General features: G+C 44.0%; 1 protein-coding gene across 1 annotated transcript in view; it reads left to right on the top strand.

Annotated features, from left to right (window-relative positions):
- The window catches only part of LOC146304979 (zinc finger protein GLI2-like), a 70,679-nt gene that overhangs the window by 43,821 nt on the left and 14,604 nt on the right, over positions 1 to 12,254 (top strand). Inside the window, exons 4-6 of the mRNA XM_084713514.1 lie at positions 3,393 to 3,595; positions 5,161 to 5,343; positions 11,540 to 11,741. Of these exons, the coding sequence (XP_084569640.1) occupies positions 3,393 to 3,595; positions 5,161 to 5,343; positions 11,540 to 11,741 (588 nt within the window). The remainder of the gene's footprint in view (positions 1 to 3,392; positions 3,596 to 5,160; positions 5,344 to 11,539; positions 11,742 to 12,254) is intronic.

Genomic DNA, 12,254 nt, shown 5'->3' with positions numbered 1-12,254 from the left:
ACACACCTCATTAATGGTATTAATATCATGTCGGCAGCTGCTGCAGTCTGAGCCAATAAAAATACTAAAGTCAACAGCAGTAAAATGAACAGAGGATAAGGTCACGTCTGCAGGAGGTGTGAGAGCTGACGGCAACAGTAAATACGTTTTTCACTTCATCCAGACGCTGAAGCGAAAAGATATTTAGACAATTAAATGGAAATATCTGGATCTTTAGCTGCAGCATGTTCCTCTTTCTTAACCAGTCCAATCCTGCAAAAAATGACACTCCGGTTTTGGTTTGCTTTTTTAACACAAACCCATTGGAAAAAGTTGAATCATTCACTTCTAGAAACTGTATATCTTGACTGATATTTCCAAGACCAACGCTTGAGTTTGAGTTTTGACCCTCTTTGGCTGCTGTAGCTGCAGCAACAGATCGACTTTGCAAAGTGAAGTCAGCAGCTGATAGTTTGTTTCACGAGGTGAAATATGAGCCTGAAATCATGTGAAGTAAAATGGATCCGTTTGTGACTGTTACTGCAATGCTAAGCTCCATTAGCACTTCAATGGGAATTCCCATTATGTGTTAGCATCGAGCTAGCTTGACAGTTTAGTTAAAAAAAATTGATTCAGAATTTGCAAAAAAAAGATTAAAACTCAAGAATTACTCAAAAAAGCAATGAAGAAGATTACAATTGCGACTGTGATGCTAAACTGCATCTATGGGAATTATGTGTTAGCATCTAGCTAACAGACTGAGCACCAGTAATTCATACATGTACTGAAAACACTGACTCAGTATTTGCCAAAAAAGAAAAAAAAGAAAGAAAAGAATAACGATACGTAAAAGACTCAAGAATTACTCCAAAAAGTATTGAAAAAGATTGGAATTACAATGCTAATTTTCATTAGCACATTAATGGGACTTCCCTGTATGTGTTAGCATTGAGCTAATTGACAGACTATTGATTTATGTATATTTAAAAAAAAAATTATTGAGAAATTGCAAAGAATCACAATACTTAAGAGACTCAAGAATTATTCCAAAACGTACTGAAAAAGACTGAGATTGCGATGCTAAGTGCATCAATGGGAATTCCCATTATGTGTTAGCATCAAGCTAACGGACAGTTTAGTTAGTCATACACATATAAATTCATTCAGCAAAGTAAATGTAGTTAGGTACATATTCAACTTGAAATTAAAGTGGAAATGTTTAAAAACTAGCATCCAGTCAGAGCTGAGTGTGTAAATATGATGCTCAATGCAAATAATCCATGAAGTTCCATGTGACTGCAGCGGTAATGAGCATCCTGGAGAGACGGAAATGAACCCCCTCCCCTCTGGTCTCAGCCTGCTGCCCGGCGCCGCACCAGGTTACGCTCCGAAGGCCAACCATTGTGTTCGCCCGGCGCCGTGCGGACGCCCGGACGCCCGGAAAACTCCCCCGCAGACAAACACCCTCTCTGGATATGTGAATATCACATGACTTATTCAGCACGTTTAGCAAACGGCCGCTCCGTCCATAAAGGCGAGGCTGCGCTAAAGAGCTGCTCAGGCTGCACGTAAAGACAGAAATATTTATAGGCTGTGTGATTGTTGGAGGAGCTCGTTATCACGGTAAACAAACCCCGTTAGCCGAGACTCAAAGACAGACAGAGCTCACCTGCAGGCTCTTACATGATGAACACCTGAATTATTCAAACACACTGTGGGGATGATTATGTTTTTGGGTGGAAAATCAGATCTTTATCTTCTGCAAAGAGAAAAATATTGCCTCACTCGTGATGCAATCCAACAATCTGGCTGCGAGCTAATAAAGCCTTTGTTGGACGTCTGATGGAGAATTTGTTTGTATTTTTAATGAAGTGAGCAGGTGAGAAGCAGAAATGATTTGGTTGAGGAGAGATGAGGAGTAGATCTCAAACATCAGCTGAACAGACGTCAGGATTCAGACGCAACGCGGAGAAAAAAAACCCACAGGAACTGAAATAAGTCACGTTTTATCATCATCACCTCCACCAGGGAGGAGGTGACCACTTCAATGACTGTCGGTCAGCAGGATCAAAGAAAAACTACAAGGTCTGATTTTCATGAAACTTGGAGGAAGGGTGTAACGTGGGCCAACGAAGAACATGTTAAATTAAAGTGGATCTGAATCACGTGACTTTATTTAATGTTGCATAATAGCCAGTTGCACCAGTGAAGGTTACATGAATCTAGTTGTCATCAGTTTAGTAAATCCAGATTCAACATTAAGCAGAGCTTAATCATAAACTAATCTTGGTTTAGACTGACAGTTGCTCTTTCCATCTCAAAAAAGGCGGCCATTTTTAAACATCCTGAAGTGTAAGTTTAAAAAAATTTGTTTGGTGCAACATAATTTAAAGCGAACCCATGATTTCGTCAGGTTTAAAATCCTCGTTGCTGCAGCTCAGCCTTTTACTCTGAAAATCTTTCGATGCCACTTTAGATTTCACAGTCGGAACAACATGAGGAAGAAAAACACTTCTCATCACTCTGGAAAAGTTTTTTCCTTCAGTTTTTACTGGCAGTCGTGTTCGGAAGCGACTCTTTGAAGAGTGGAAACATGAGATCAGCACATTTTGGTGCAGTTTATAACTGATGATGTGATTTTTGTATCTTTTACAATCAAATTTTTTTTTAATGATCAAATGATCCCGTTAACAAAATGAATGAAAACTATAACGTTTGAAGTTTTTAATTAATTAAATATCCCTTCACTGTAGATATTTGTTAAGTCAGACAGAAATACTGAAAGTTATGAGTCACAGATGGAGTCTCTTTAACAAAAAAAAACAAAAAAAAAACAGAGAGGTGTCAGCTTCACGTTCTTTTATCAGTCTCATCTTCCAAAAGTCGTCCCCGGTTCGACCCCAGACTTCTTTCTCTGCAGATGAGCTAACGCAGATAAACGACACCGACAAACGCCTCGTGGGTAGAAGACGCGTCATGTACAGAGGCGGTGGTTGTCCTCCTCCCCCCTCGTCCTCTCGTCTCCGTGACCCCGCTCTCACCCCCTCTCTGTGGCTGTCTCAGATCAAAAGCTCGATGAGGAACCGTGTTAGACGTGATCTCACTCTCAACGCCGTGTGTGTAACACCGAGGCTGCGAGGATCAGGTTCACAGATGGATTACTCAGGACGGGTTAGTGGGGAGCGGAGGAGCTGAACTGGACGTCCAGCTTCAGGATATTTACTATAAACTGGTTAAAGCCTCCTAATCTTCTTTTTCTGTGTCTTTAAAAAACTTAAAAAAAACACATCAGTGAGCTGCACTGTGTCACTTCATCACCATGAATAAAATTAATCTGTATGATGTCAGAATGTATTTTAATAGCAGCTAGAAAAAGGTTAACCAGCAATTAAAAAGTTAAAACTCTCCTTCAGTCCTGCAGGTTTGGCCGGCAGCCCCGTCATCTCGGACATCTCCCTGATCCGCCTTTCGCCCGCCGCCGTGACGACCGGCGACTCTCCCTTCAGCCCGCCTCACCCGTACGTCAACCCTCACATGGAGCACTACCTGCGCTCGGTGCACAGCAGCCCCACCCTGTCCATGATCTCAGCGGCCAGAGGACTGAGCCCGGCGGACTGTGAGTACTGTCCATCTCTTTTCTTCTTCCCACTTTGCACTGATTTAGTTATTTACAGGTGAAAATGGGCTGTTTGTCCACCTTCAAATTTAAAAGAACACGTTGCGGTGGGGAGGAAACCTGCTCTCTCAGGTGCTCTGACGCAGAGAGGAGATCCTTCAACAGAAATCTGTGGAGGTCGATAAAAGAAAAAACACGACCAGGCCGCGATGACAACTCTTTCTTCAGCGCTGAATTACAATAACAGATTGGAGCGCGGCGGCGGGGCGGGACATAAATCTTCTTTTACAGTCTGTCAGCGGTAATGTGCCAATGCTTTTAAACTTAAATAAGCCGCGCGGAAGGGAAAAAAGACCAGCGGCGAGAGTATCTGCGGCGGAGGGAATGCAAATAGCTCGTTGAAAGACGAGGATCGGAGACGGAGGCCGTCGGATTTTATGTGTTCCAGGTGACCTTTAGTTTTCCTCTACAATCCAGCCTGACAGGAAGTTAGGAGAACATCCAATTCATTTCTTTAACTACTTGACTTTCTCTGCTTTTGTTTGGTTCTTAACCCTTTACAGCATCTTTTTGATGAAGAAAAGCGCTCTGGCCTTCGTCTGCCTCTTCCCTCATCACTCAGAGGTTTTTAAGGTGGAAATGTGACTCCATGTTTCAGTCATGAAGTCAGCATGAGGACGACGTCTGCTCCTCTTTTAGCTCCGCAGTCCTAATGTGGTCTGAAGGATCACTTAGGAGGGCTGGGGAGGTGGGTGGGGGGTGTTTGGTTTGCAGACCGGCGTCTTCAGGAGGTGGAAACACTCTCTGGAGGAAAAAGGGGGAGCGATTCTGGAAGCGTTAAACAAATTCATATCAAACTCTTATTGGCCCTGACATTTTTAAAAGCGCTTTACTGGGTGCAGATGTTAACGCCAACGCAAGTCGCAGAGAGACGGACGCATGAGGGGGATTATTTTAAAATTAAAGGTGAAGTGTGAAACATTTAGGAGGATCTATTGGCAGAAATGGAAGATAAATGGAAAAAAAATGCTGAAAAAAGAATACTAAAAAACAACACTCATTTCAGACTACAGCCTGTCTGTCCTGCTGCTGTCGGGCAAGAGATACAGAAGTACCCACCGCCCTAAAACCAGATTTCAGAACAGCTCCTCCACACTCCTCCATAAATGAAAAAATATTTTAATGACTTATTATCTATTCAAGGACTGACAAAGAGAGAAAACAGGAGGAGTGGAGGCCCCGTGCCTGTGTTCGCCTTTGGCCTCAAAATGACTAACTCCGCCCCTGGTTTTCCTCACGAGTCTGAGGAGACCCTGAAACAGAGTCGAGGCGTGCAGGAGGGGGTAGGGTGGGAGCACCTACACGGGCCGTTGCACATCACTGACCCCGCCCCTGCCGGCCCCTCGACCCATTCACAGATCTCCTCAGCATGAGACGGGTCAGAGCAGGAATTCAGCCCTCGTCTCCCTTTACTCCCTCACTGCTTCCCTGCATCCTTCCACAGTCTTACCCTCCCTCCTCACCCACTAACTCTTCTCTCCCCCCGTCTCCTTCCTCCTCTACAGTGGCCCATGAGCACCTAAAAGAGCGTGGGCTGTTCGGGCTTCCTCCTCCTCCTCCGGGGGCCAGCCCGGCCGAGTATTACCACTTGATGGCCAGCCACAGGAGCCCCTACGGTGAGCTGCTCATGCAGGGGGCCGGGGCCACGGCGGGGGCTCACCTGTCCGACTACATCACCCCCATCGACGGTGAGTAACACTGGGAACAAACAGGCTCTGCTGTAAGAGCTTTTCAGCCTCTTTAGCTACAAATTTTGTTTTGCCCTCTGCATTTAGCAACTGAAGAGTCAGATATTTCCCTCAGGAGGTGGTGGAGACCAAAAACCGAGCTAAAACTGAGGGAATGTTGGACTAACATTCATCAGATGGAAACAAGCACAACTTTAACTGAATGATCATGTTGATCAGTATTTTTTTTTGCAAACGAGTTTGCTAAAATGTCAGAAGTGTACTGACACTTAAAGTTAAACTTTATTCTCAACTTTTTGAAAATTTAAACTTATTTCTCTTTATTTACATTTTTGTCAATATGCAAAAAAAAATGGAATTAAAATCTTCCCTGGGATTTATTAATTTCTTATGCCTGGCACAAATACTCAACTCTACATTTCAACTTTATTGTTGAGATTTCAACTTTTTTGTCAAAATGGAAAAAAAGTAATAAAAATAACCTTCCCTGTGATTTATTTTTTCGTTTGCCCTGCATTAATACTGAAAGTTCAACTTTATTTGTGACTTTTTGACTTTATTCTGGCCTCTGAGACTCCTCTGTACATTTTACAGCTGTTCCAGGACAGAAAACAATTGCAGATTTTATTTTCTTATCTCAGCACCGCAGGAAACACTCTTCACCACGAGAACTGAGACACTGATCATTACATCACTGAAAACCAAAGTGCAGAAACTGACAAAACAAAAAATAAATCACCAAAATAAGTCAAATTTACCTCCAACATGCTCATTGCTACTAATTATTTGCGGGATAGTTGAGGGAAAGTGCTGGTGAATGTCAGTAAAGGACACTTCTGCACTTTTTATTAAGCTAACACGGGGTCTTCCTGCCCACCAGCCCACCCTGCTCCGTCCAATGAGCAGCTTTGACACTGATTAAGGAGAATGAAATTCCTACGAGGCCGTTGAGCCCAGGTGGATGATGAAACAAAGATCACAGGAGAGGCGTATAAATAAAAAAGGCTTGTATACATTTTTCATGTCAAAGTACTTCAAACGGCCGAAGGGGCCTTCAGGTATCGGCCGCGCGCTGCACAATATTTCTCCCCCCGCCGACCCTGAGCCAGCACTTTTCCATAAACAACCAGGACTTATTGTGCCGCTGTGACATTTCCAGTGAACGCCATCGCCGGGCACATCGGGTCGCAGCAGGTGTAGGCCCGCTTTTGATCCGCCGCTTCGTTCTGCACCTTAAAAGGGTAACCGTGTCCGAGAGGGAGACTGATGGAGGAGGGGAACTGATGAAGACCAGAGAGAGGAACGTCATCTGTCTGATACCACATGCCAACTTCAACTGTCTCTGCTCCTCCAGTGAAGCGCCACTTCCTGTTTGCCTGATACTTCCCACAGACGTCTTTGAACCAATCACGCTCATTCTGATTGAGCCGTTTTCTTCCTCATTCAGGTTTATAACTTGTGTGAATGAGGCAGAGCACAGCGAGCAGCCAGGTGTCGACACTGCTGTCTGTTACTGAAGACTTACTGAAGCTAAAACGCTGCATGATGGTTTGGAATTCTCTGGAAAGTTGGAACTCATTCTCTTTCAGTACTTTGTACACACAAGAAAATTCTGTAGCCAACAACAGTTCCTTCAAAGTGAACCTCAACATTTCAACTTTATTCTTGACCTTTCAACTTCAATTCTCAACATTAGACTTTACTGTCGACCTCAGGTTAGTCTTCATGCAGCCTCAGACGTGCTCAGATATTTGACCAAGTTGGTTTGTACCTGCAGATAAAAAGTTCTAATGCAAACTTCCAACAGCTTTAAAAATGCAACTTTACACGGACAGACCCATGTGGGAGAAAAGTTTTGGAAACTTTCCTTCAGGAAGGTAAAAACCTCCAAAGATCCAACTGGCCTGTAAGAGAGATGAATTTCGGCAGTCACAGAGCGGCGAGCTGCAGAGCTTGGTGTCTGAACGCGCGGTCAGCCTGGGTCGAAACCTCGTCTGCAGGTTCAGCACACAGAGCGCAGGGTTGTGAATGAGCCTGCTGTGTTGTGGTGTCGGAGGCCAGACTCTCGCTGCTGAGAGCGGCGGCGGCGGCGGCTGGCTGCCAGCGGCGTGAAGCCGTCCAGCCGGGCTCACTAAAGCTGTCATAACTTAGTTTGCAGCCGTCCTGAACACTGTGCAGGCGCCGAGGCCAAAACAAACGCGGAGCACGTTTGGCTCCGTCTCGCCAAAATGTCATTGTTAAGTTATTCAGTGGAGCTGCTGGACGAGGCTGCGAGGAGAAAAACCACCTCACTGCCAAGTGCAGCGTGTGTTTGGTTATTTGAAACTGTGGCACAAACTGAGAACATTTTACTCCTCCACATGTCTGGAGAGGAGGAAGGAAGGAAGGCTGCAGACATTTGATTTTTACTCCTCTCATTTTCCTCCATGTTTTTATTTTTGTCAGATTATCATCATGTGTTAATCATCTGAGTCCAGACACACAGGAGCCCATTTCTGCCAATGTGATTAAAAAAAAACAACAAGATCCCAGAAGTCATTTTAAAGAGAAACTTTCACAAAATAATGACTTAGTCCAGTCGTCATCAGGGCCAGAATTTTCACTTCATCACAAAATTGTTATTTTTATGAGCTTATATCAGCATGAAGGGACCAAGAACACTGGAAACCAGAAAATGTTCTCAGAGCTCCTCCAAGTTCAGCAGTTCAAACAGTTCACGTCTGTAGAACCAGGTCCTGATCGGCAGGAAATACTTCAAAATAAACGTCAACTTGTGTTTCGCCGGTTAAATGCTTTTAAAGTGAAGCTGCAGCAGGAGGAAATTTTATCTGGGAATTTTGCCAGTTCATAAAACTGCAAATATAGAAATATTGCAATACTTTTATCACAAGTAGGAAATAGAAAATCAGTTTGTTTTAACTGTGTCGGGTCGAGTTGTCTTGGCTTTTGACTGCAAGCTAGCTAACAAGCTTTCTTATTTGACTTTTTTATCTTACAATTTTGATTCATCATGAGGATATTTTTTGTTTCAGTGGTGGAAATGAACCTCCACAGTTTTGCCTGTAATTTGAGTTTTGTTTTTTTTTGCAGCATTCATACAAAGACAGAACTTAGTTGCAAGCATGAATTTTGAATTATTACCTTTAATCACAGGGGAAGTTAAGCAGATTTGCAGGGAATGTAAATAAAAACAGCGGTATGACCCTTTAAATGCCTTGCTCAAGAGATCGAGTCACTGAACGAGCTCAGAGCGTTTCTTCTTCTTCTTCTTCTGTTTCCCAGCAGCTGTGGCATCGTTTGAACCTGCAGCCCTCTGGTTTCAAACAGTTCAGTTACTTACAGACCACAGCGGCACCGAGAGCCTCAGGGGCTGCACACACACACACACACACACACACACACACACACACACACACACACACTCATTCACTCTCCAAATCACTCCACACACACACTCACCCTCCCACTGCTGATATAAATCACAATGGAGGAGAGGAGGAGGAGGGAGGAGGAGGGGGGCGGGCGAGGAGCGAGTCGAGCCGAGCTTTTCCATTGGTCCATTTATCAGGGGAAGTGGCACATTAATAAACACATCTCCCCTGAGGTGAGAGGAAGTAACAGAGATGAATACGAGCCGCCGCCGCCACCGCCGTCTCCGATAACAAAAAAAAAAAAACACACCTGATCCTCCACACCTGCCCCCGCCTCCACCCCCCGACCCCGCCGTCTCCGTCACCCTGAGCTACACCTCAACTTTAGCTGCTTAAATGTCCAAATTAGCGTCCCGTGACACCCGCCCCCAGAACGGTAACGTCTGTGGTAATAAACCTCCCGAGCGGAGACATCCCCCGAGAAATGAGCGCTGATGTTTTTCTCTTCTGTGGTTTTGTTCTCTCATCATTCAAATTCCGTCTGTCCCCGGGATGAAGACGTCTCAGAGCGCCGCTTTCTAAACAGATAACATATGTTACAGATTTGTAGCGGAGGACGGGCTTAGAAACAACCTTTTAGCCCCCCGTCATTAAGGACGGCAGTCAAAGCAAACACAGCAGAATTAATCGGCGGGGAAGATTAGACACGTCGGAGGAATGGAACCGGTCGGTTTTCTGACTGTCTGCAACAGGAAGTGAGGTTTTGATCCACGCCAGATGTGGTCTGGCTTCCAGTCTGAGTCCCACCAAAACGGTTTCTGCGTAAAATGGTTAGTAGAGATTGTCATAATGTCAAGAGCGCCAGAGTTTATGGAGACATTTTAATGTCTGTGAGGCCTTTGTCAGTCAGTGTGCATCACAGTAACAGGATAAATAACTAAAAACAAAAATACTCAGGGTGAATATTTCAATTAGGAATTATAGATAAGTAAATATTTTAATATTAGCTGATGCACGTCTAAAAGAATCCTGGTGACAACATGCACTGAGATAAAACGAGTAGCTGGAAAACAAGTTTCTTGTTTTTTATCTGTGATAGAAACGTGCTGTCATAATCATCACCAGTTTCAACAAAATAAAACTCACGAAAAACGAGAAGACGTCGTTATAATGAGGTTCTGTAGCGCTGCAGGGATAATCTGACCTAAAACTCTCGTTCTGCAGATGATTTTTCAGTTCAGACCTCAATAAAAATCACACTGTCACAATTTTAACAGGTTGCTTTTGCAGTGAACATGAAAATTGTGATTGTAATTTTAGTCAATAAAATTGCAATATGACTTTTTTACCACATCATGCAGCCCTGCTCTAGTAGCAAATAGTTGTTTGCAGTATGTTTTTTTTTATAGTACATCTTCCACCAATTAGAGAGAAGGGCCGCCTGTAGCCTGAGAGGTAAAGCTCAGGGAATAAAAAGTCCAAACACTCAGATTGAACATTAACTGTAAAGTTGAGATAAACTTTCACTGTTTCGTTCACTTATTATAAAAAATTAAACTTTTAATGACCCAATAATGATAAAAAAAAAAATGACTTGATGAGGGGTTTTTTTCTTTAAGCTGTTTGTTAAGTAGAAAATTCAGTTTTCATTCTGGGGAAAATGAAGATTTCTACACCTTCGGGACAAAGAACCCGTCTGCATGAAAGCCGGCAGAGCTCTGACATCTGCCCACATGTGGCGACCCCATTAAGATTCAGACATAACTAATCAATCTCCCCACAATAATTCCCCGTAATTACTTCAGATAAACATCACGCGGTCCAGGGTGTGCTTCACGATGCTAAATGAGGGCAATTTACAGAGAATTGATTTCAACTGCGAGGAAATGTATGCAGAGCGATCTGATCGATCTCAGCTCTGAAATGTAAATTCAGACAACGACTTGAAATTTAAACTCTTCGCCACACGGTGAAAACTCCACTCTGAGCTTCACGCCGGAGTCTTTTCTCATCAATCAGTCTGTAGAATAACTTTTTTGGAATCAGGCTTCAAAATATTCAGTTCATAATTACATAAAACAGAGAAAAGGCAGGAAATATTTAGAAATCCTCTGAAGGAAGTCGGGTTTTAGTGTTCTGTAATCAAACTAAACCTGCCAAACCTCAAAGCTGCTAAAATTTATGTCACTGGGACAAACTTTATCCAATCAAATCGTCTGCCAGGCTCAGTTTCCATCACTGTGAGCAACTTGTTTAGCTGTGAATCAATCTGGAGCTCTTATTGACAGACCCGTTCTGCGTCCGCGGGGGTTCAGGCGTCACCAGGAGGCTACGGCCGCATCAATCACGCCGCTGCCTCCTCAGTCCCTGAGACGGAGCGAGCGGATGACACGATCCGAAGAGGACGACAAAGTGAGGAGTGACTCGTTAGATTTCAGGAGACATTCTTTTAGATTGAGAGTATTTAGAGTCTCACAGGGGAGACGGAGACGTCTGTGGATCTGATGCGAAGAGACGTGAGGTCGGGACGGAGGACGTGCAGCATTTATTACCTCTGTCACGTTAAAACTAGAAGATCTGCGGAGACGTTTGTGCGCAAAATCTCAGCAGGTTTGGACAAGCAGCATTTTCAGCCTTTAACAAATAACCAAAGAAATCTAGTGGATAACTGAAGTCACAAGCAGCAAGAAGTACAAGTACAGATACTCGAGTAAAAGTAGAAGTATTGATTCCATTGTATTATTGTACAGTTGGTTCCTTGGATGAAGCCGACTCAAATGATATATGAGATGTAAATGTTGGCGGTCTCACCTGTGTGTCCTCAGTGTCACGGTTCTCCAGCCCCAGACTGACGCCCAGGCTGAGCAGGAAGAGGGCCCTGTCCATCTCGCCGCTGTCGGACGCCAGCATCGACCTCCAGACGATGATCCGCACCTCGCCCAACTCGCTGGTCGCCTACATCAACAACTCGCGATCCAGCTCGGCCGCCAGCAGCTCCTACGGACACCTGTCGGTCGGAGGACTCAGGTAACTCACTTTTTCCTTCTCTACCTCCTTTTTATATTTCCTTACCTCCTCTTTCCTCCTGTATCTCCTCCTTAGCTTCCTTAACTCATTATTTTCCTTCCTCCCAGCTTTGTTTTGTCCTAATTTATTTCCTTAACTCTACTACCTTTCCTTACTTCCTAGTTTCTTTCCTTACCTTCTAATTTTCTTCCCTATCTCCTTGTTCTCCTCTCTGCATCCTTATCCTCATTCCTCCTACTTCCCCTTTCCTTAAATTTCCCTGTCTCCCTTTTCTACCTCCCCCACTTCCTTTCATCCTTGCTTTTGTCCCTTACCTACAAATATGTCCTACCCTAGCTCCTTGTCTTCCTTCCTACACCCTCATTCCCTTCCCTAACCTTTTCTTTTCTTCTGTACCTCCTAATTTCTTCACTTGCCTTTCAGTTTCCTTCCTCACCCCCTTGTTGTAATCCCTACTTCCTCATTTCCTCATGCCTCCTACTTTCTCCTTTCCTTCTCCACTGACCTCTATCT

Source organism: Lutjanus erythropterus, chromosome 24 (assembly GCF_056507025.1).
Source record: "Lutjanus erythropterus isolate fLutEry1 chromosome 24, fLutEry1.hap2, whole genome shotgun sequence".
In the NCBI taxonomy this organism is placed as follows: domain Eukaryota; kingdom Metazoa; phylum Chordata; class Actinopteri; order Lutjaniformes; family Lutjanidae; genus Lutjanus; species Lutjanus erythropterus.
The sequence above is the reverse complement of the archived record's forward strand: the minus strand, read 5'-3'. Positions and strand labels throughout refer to the sequence as shown.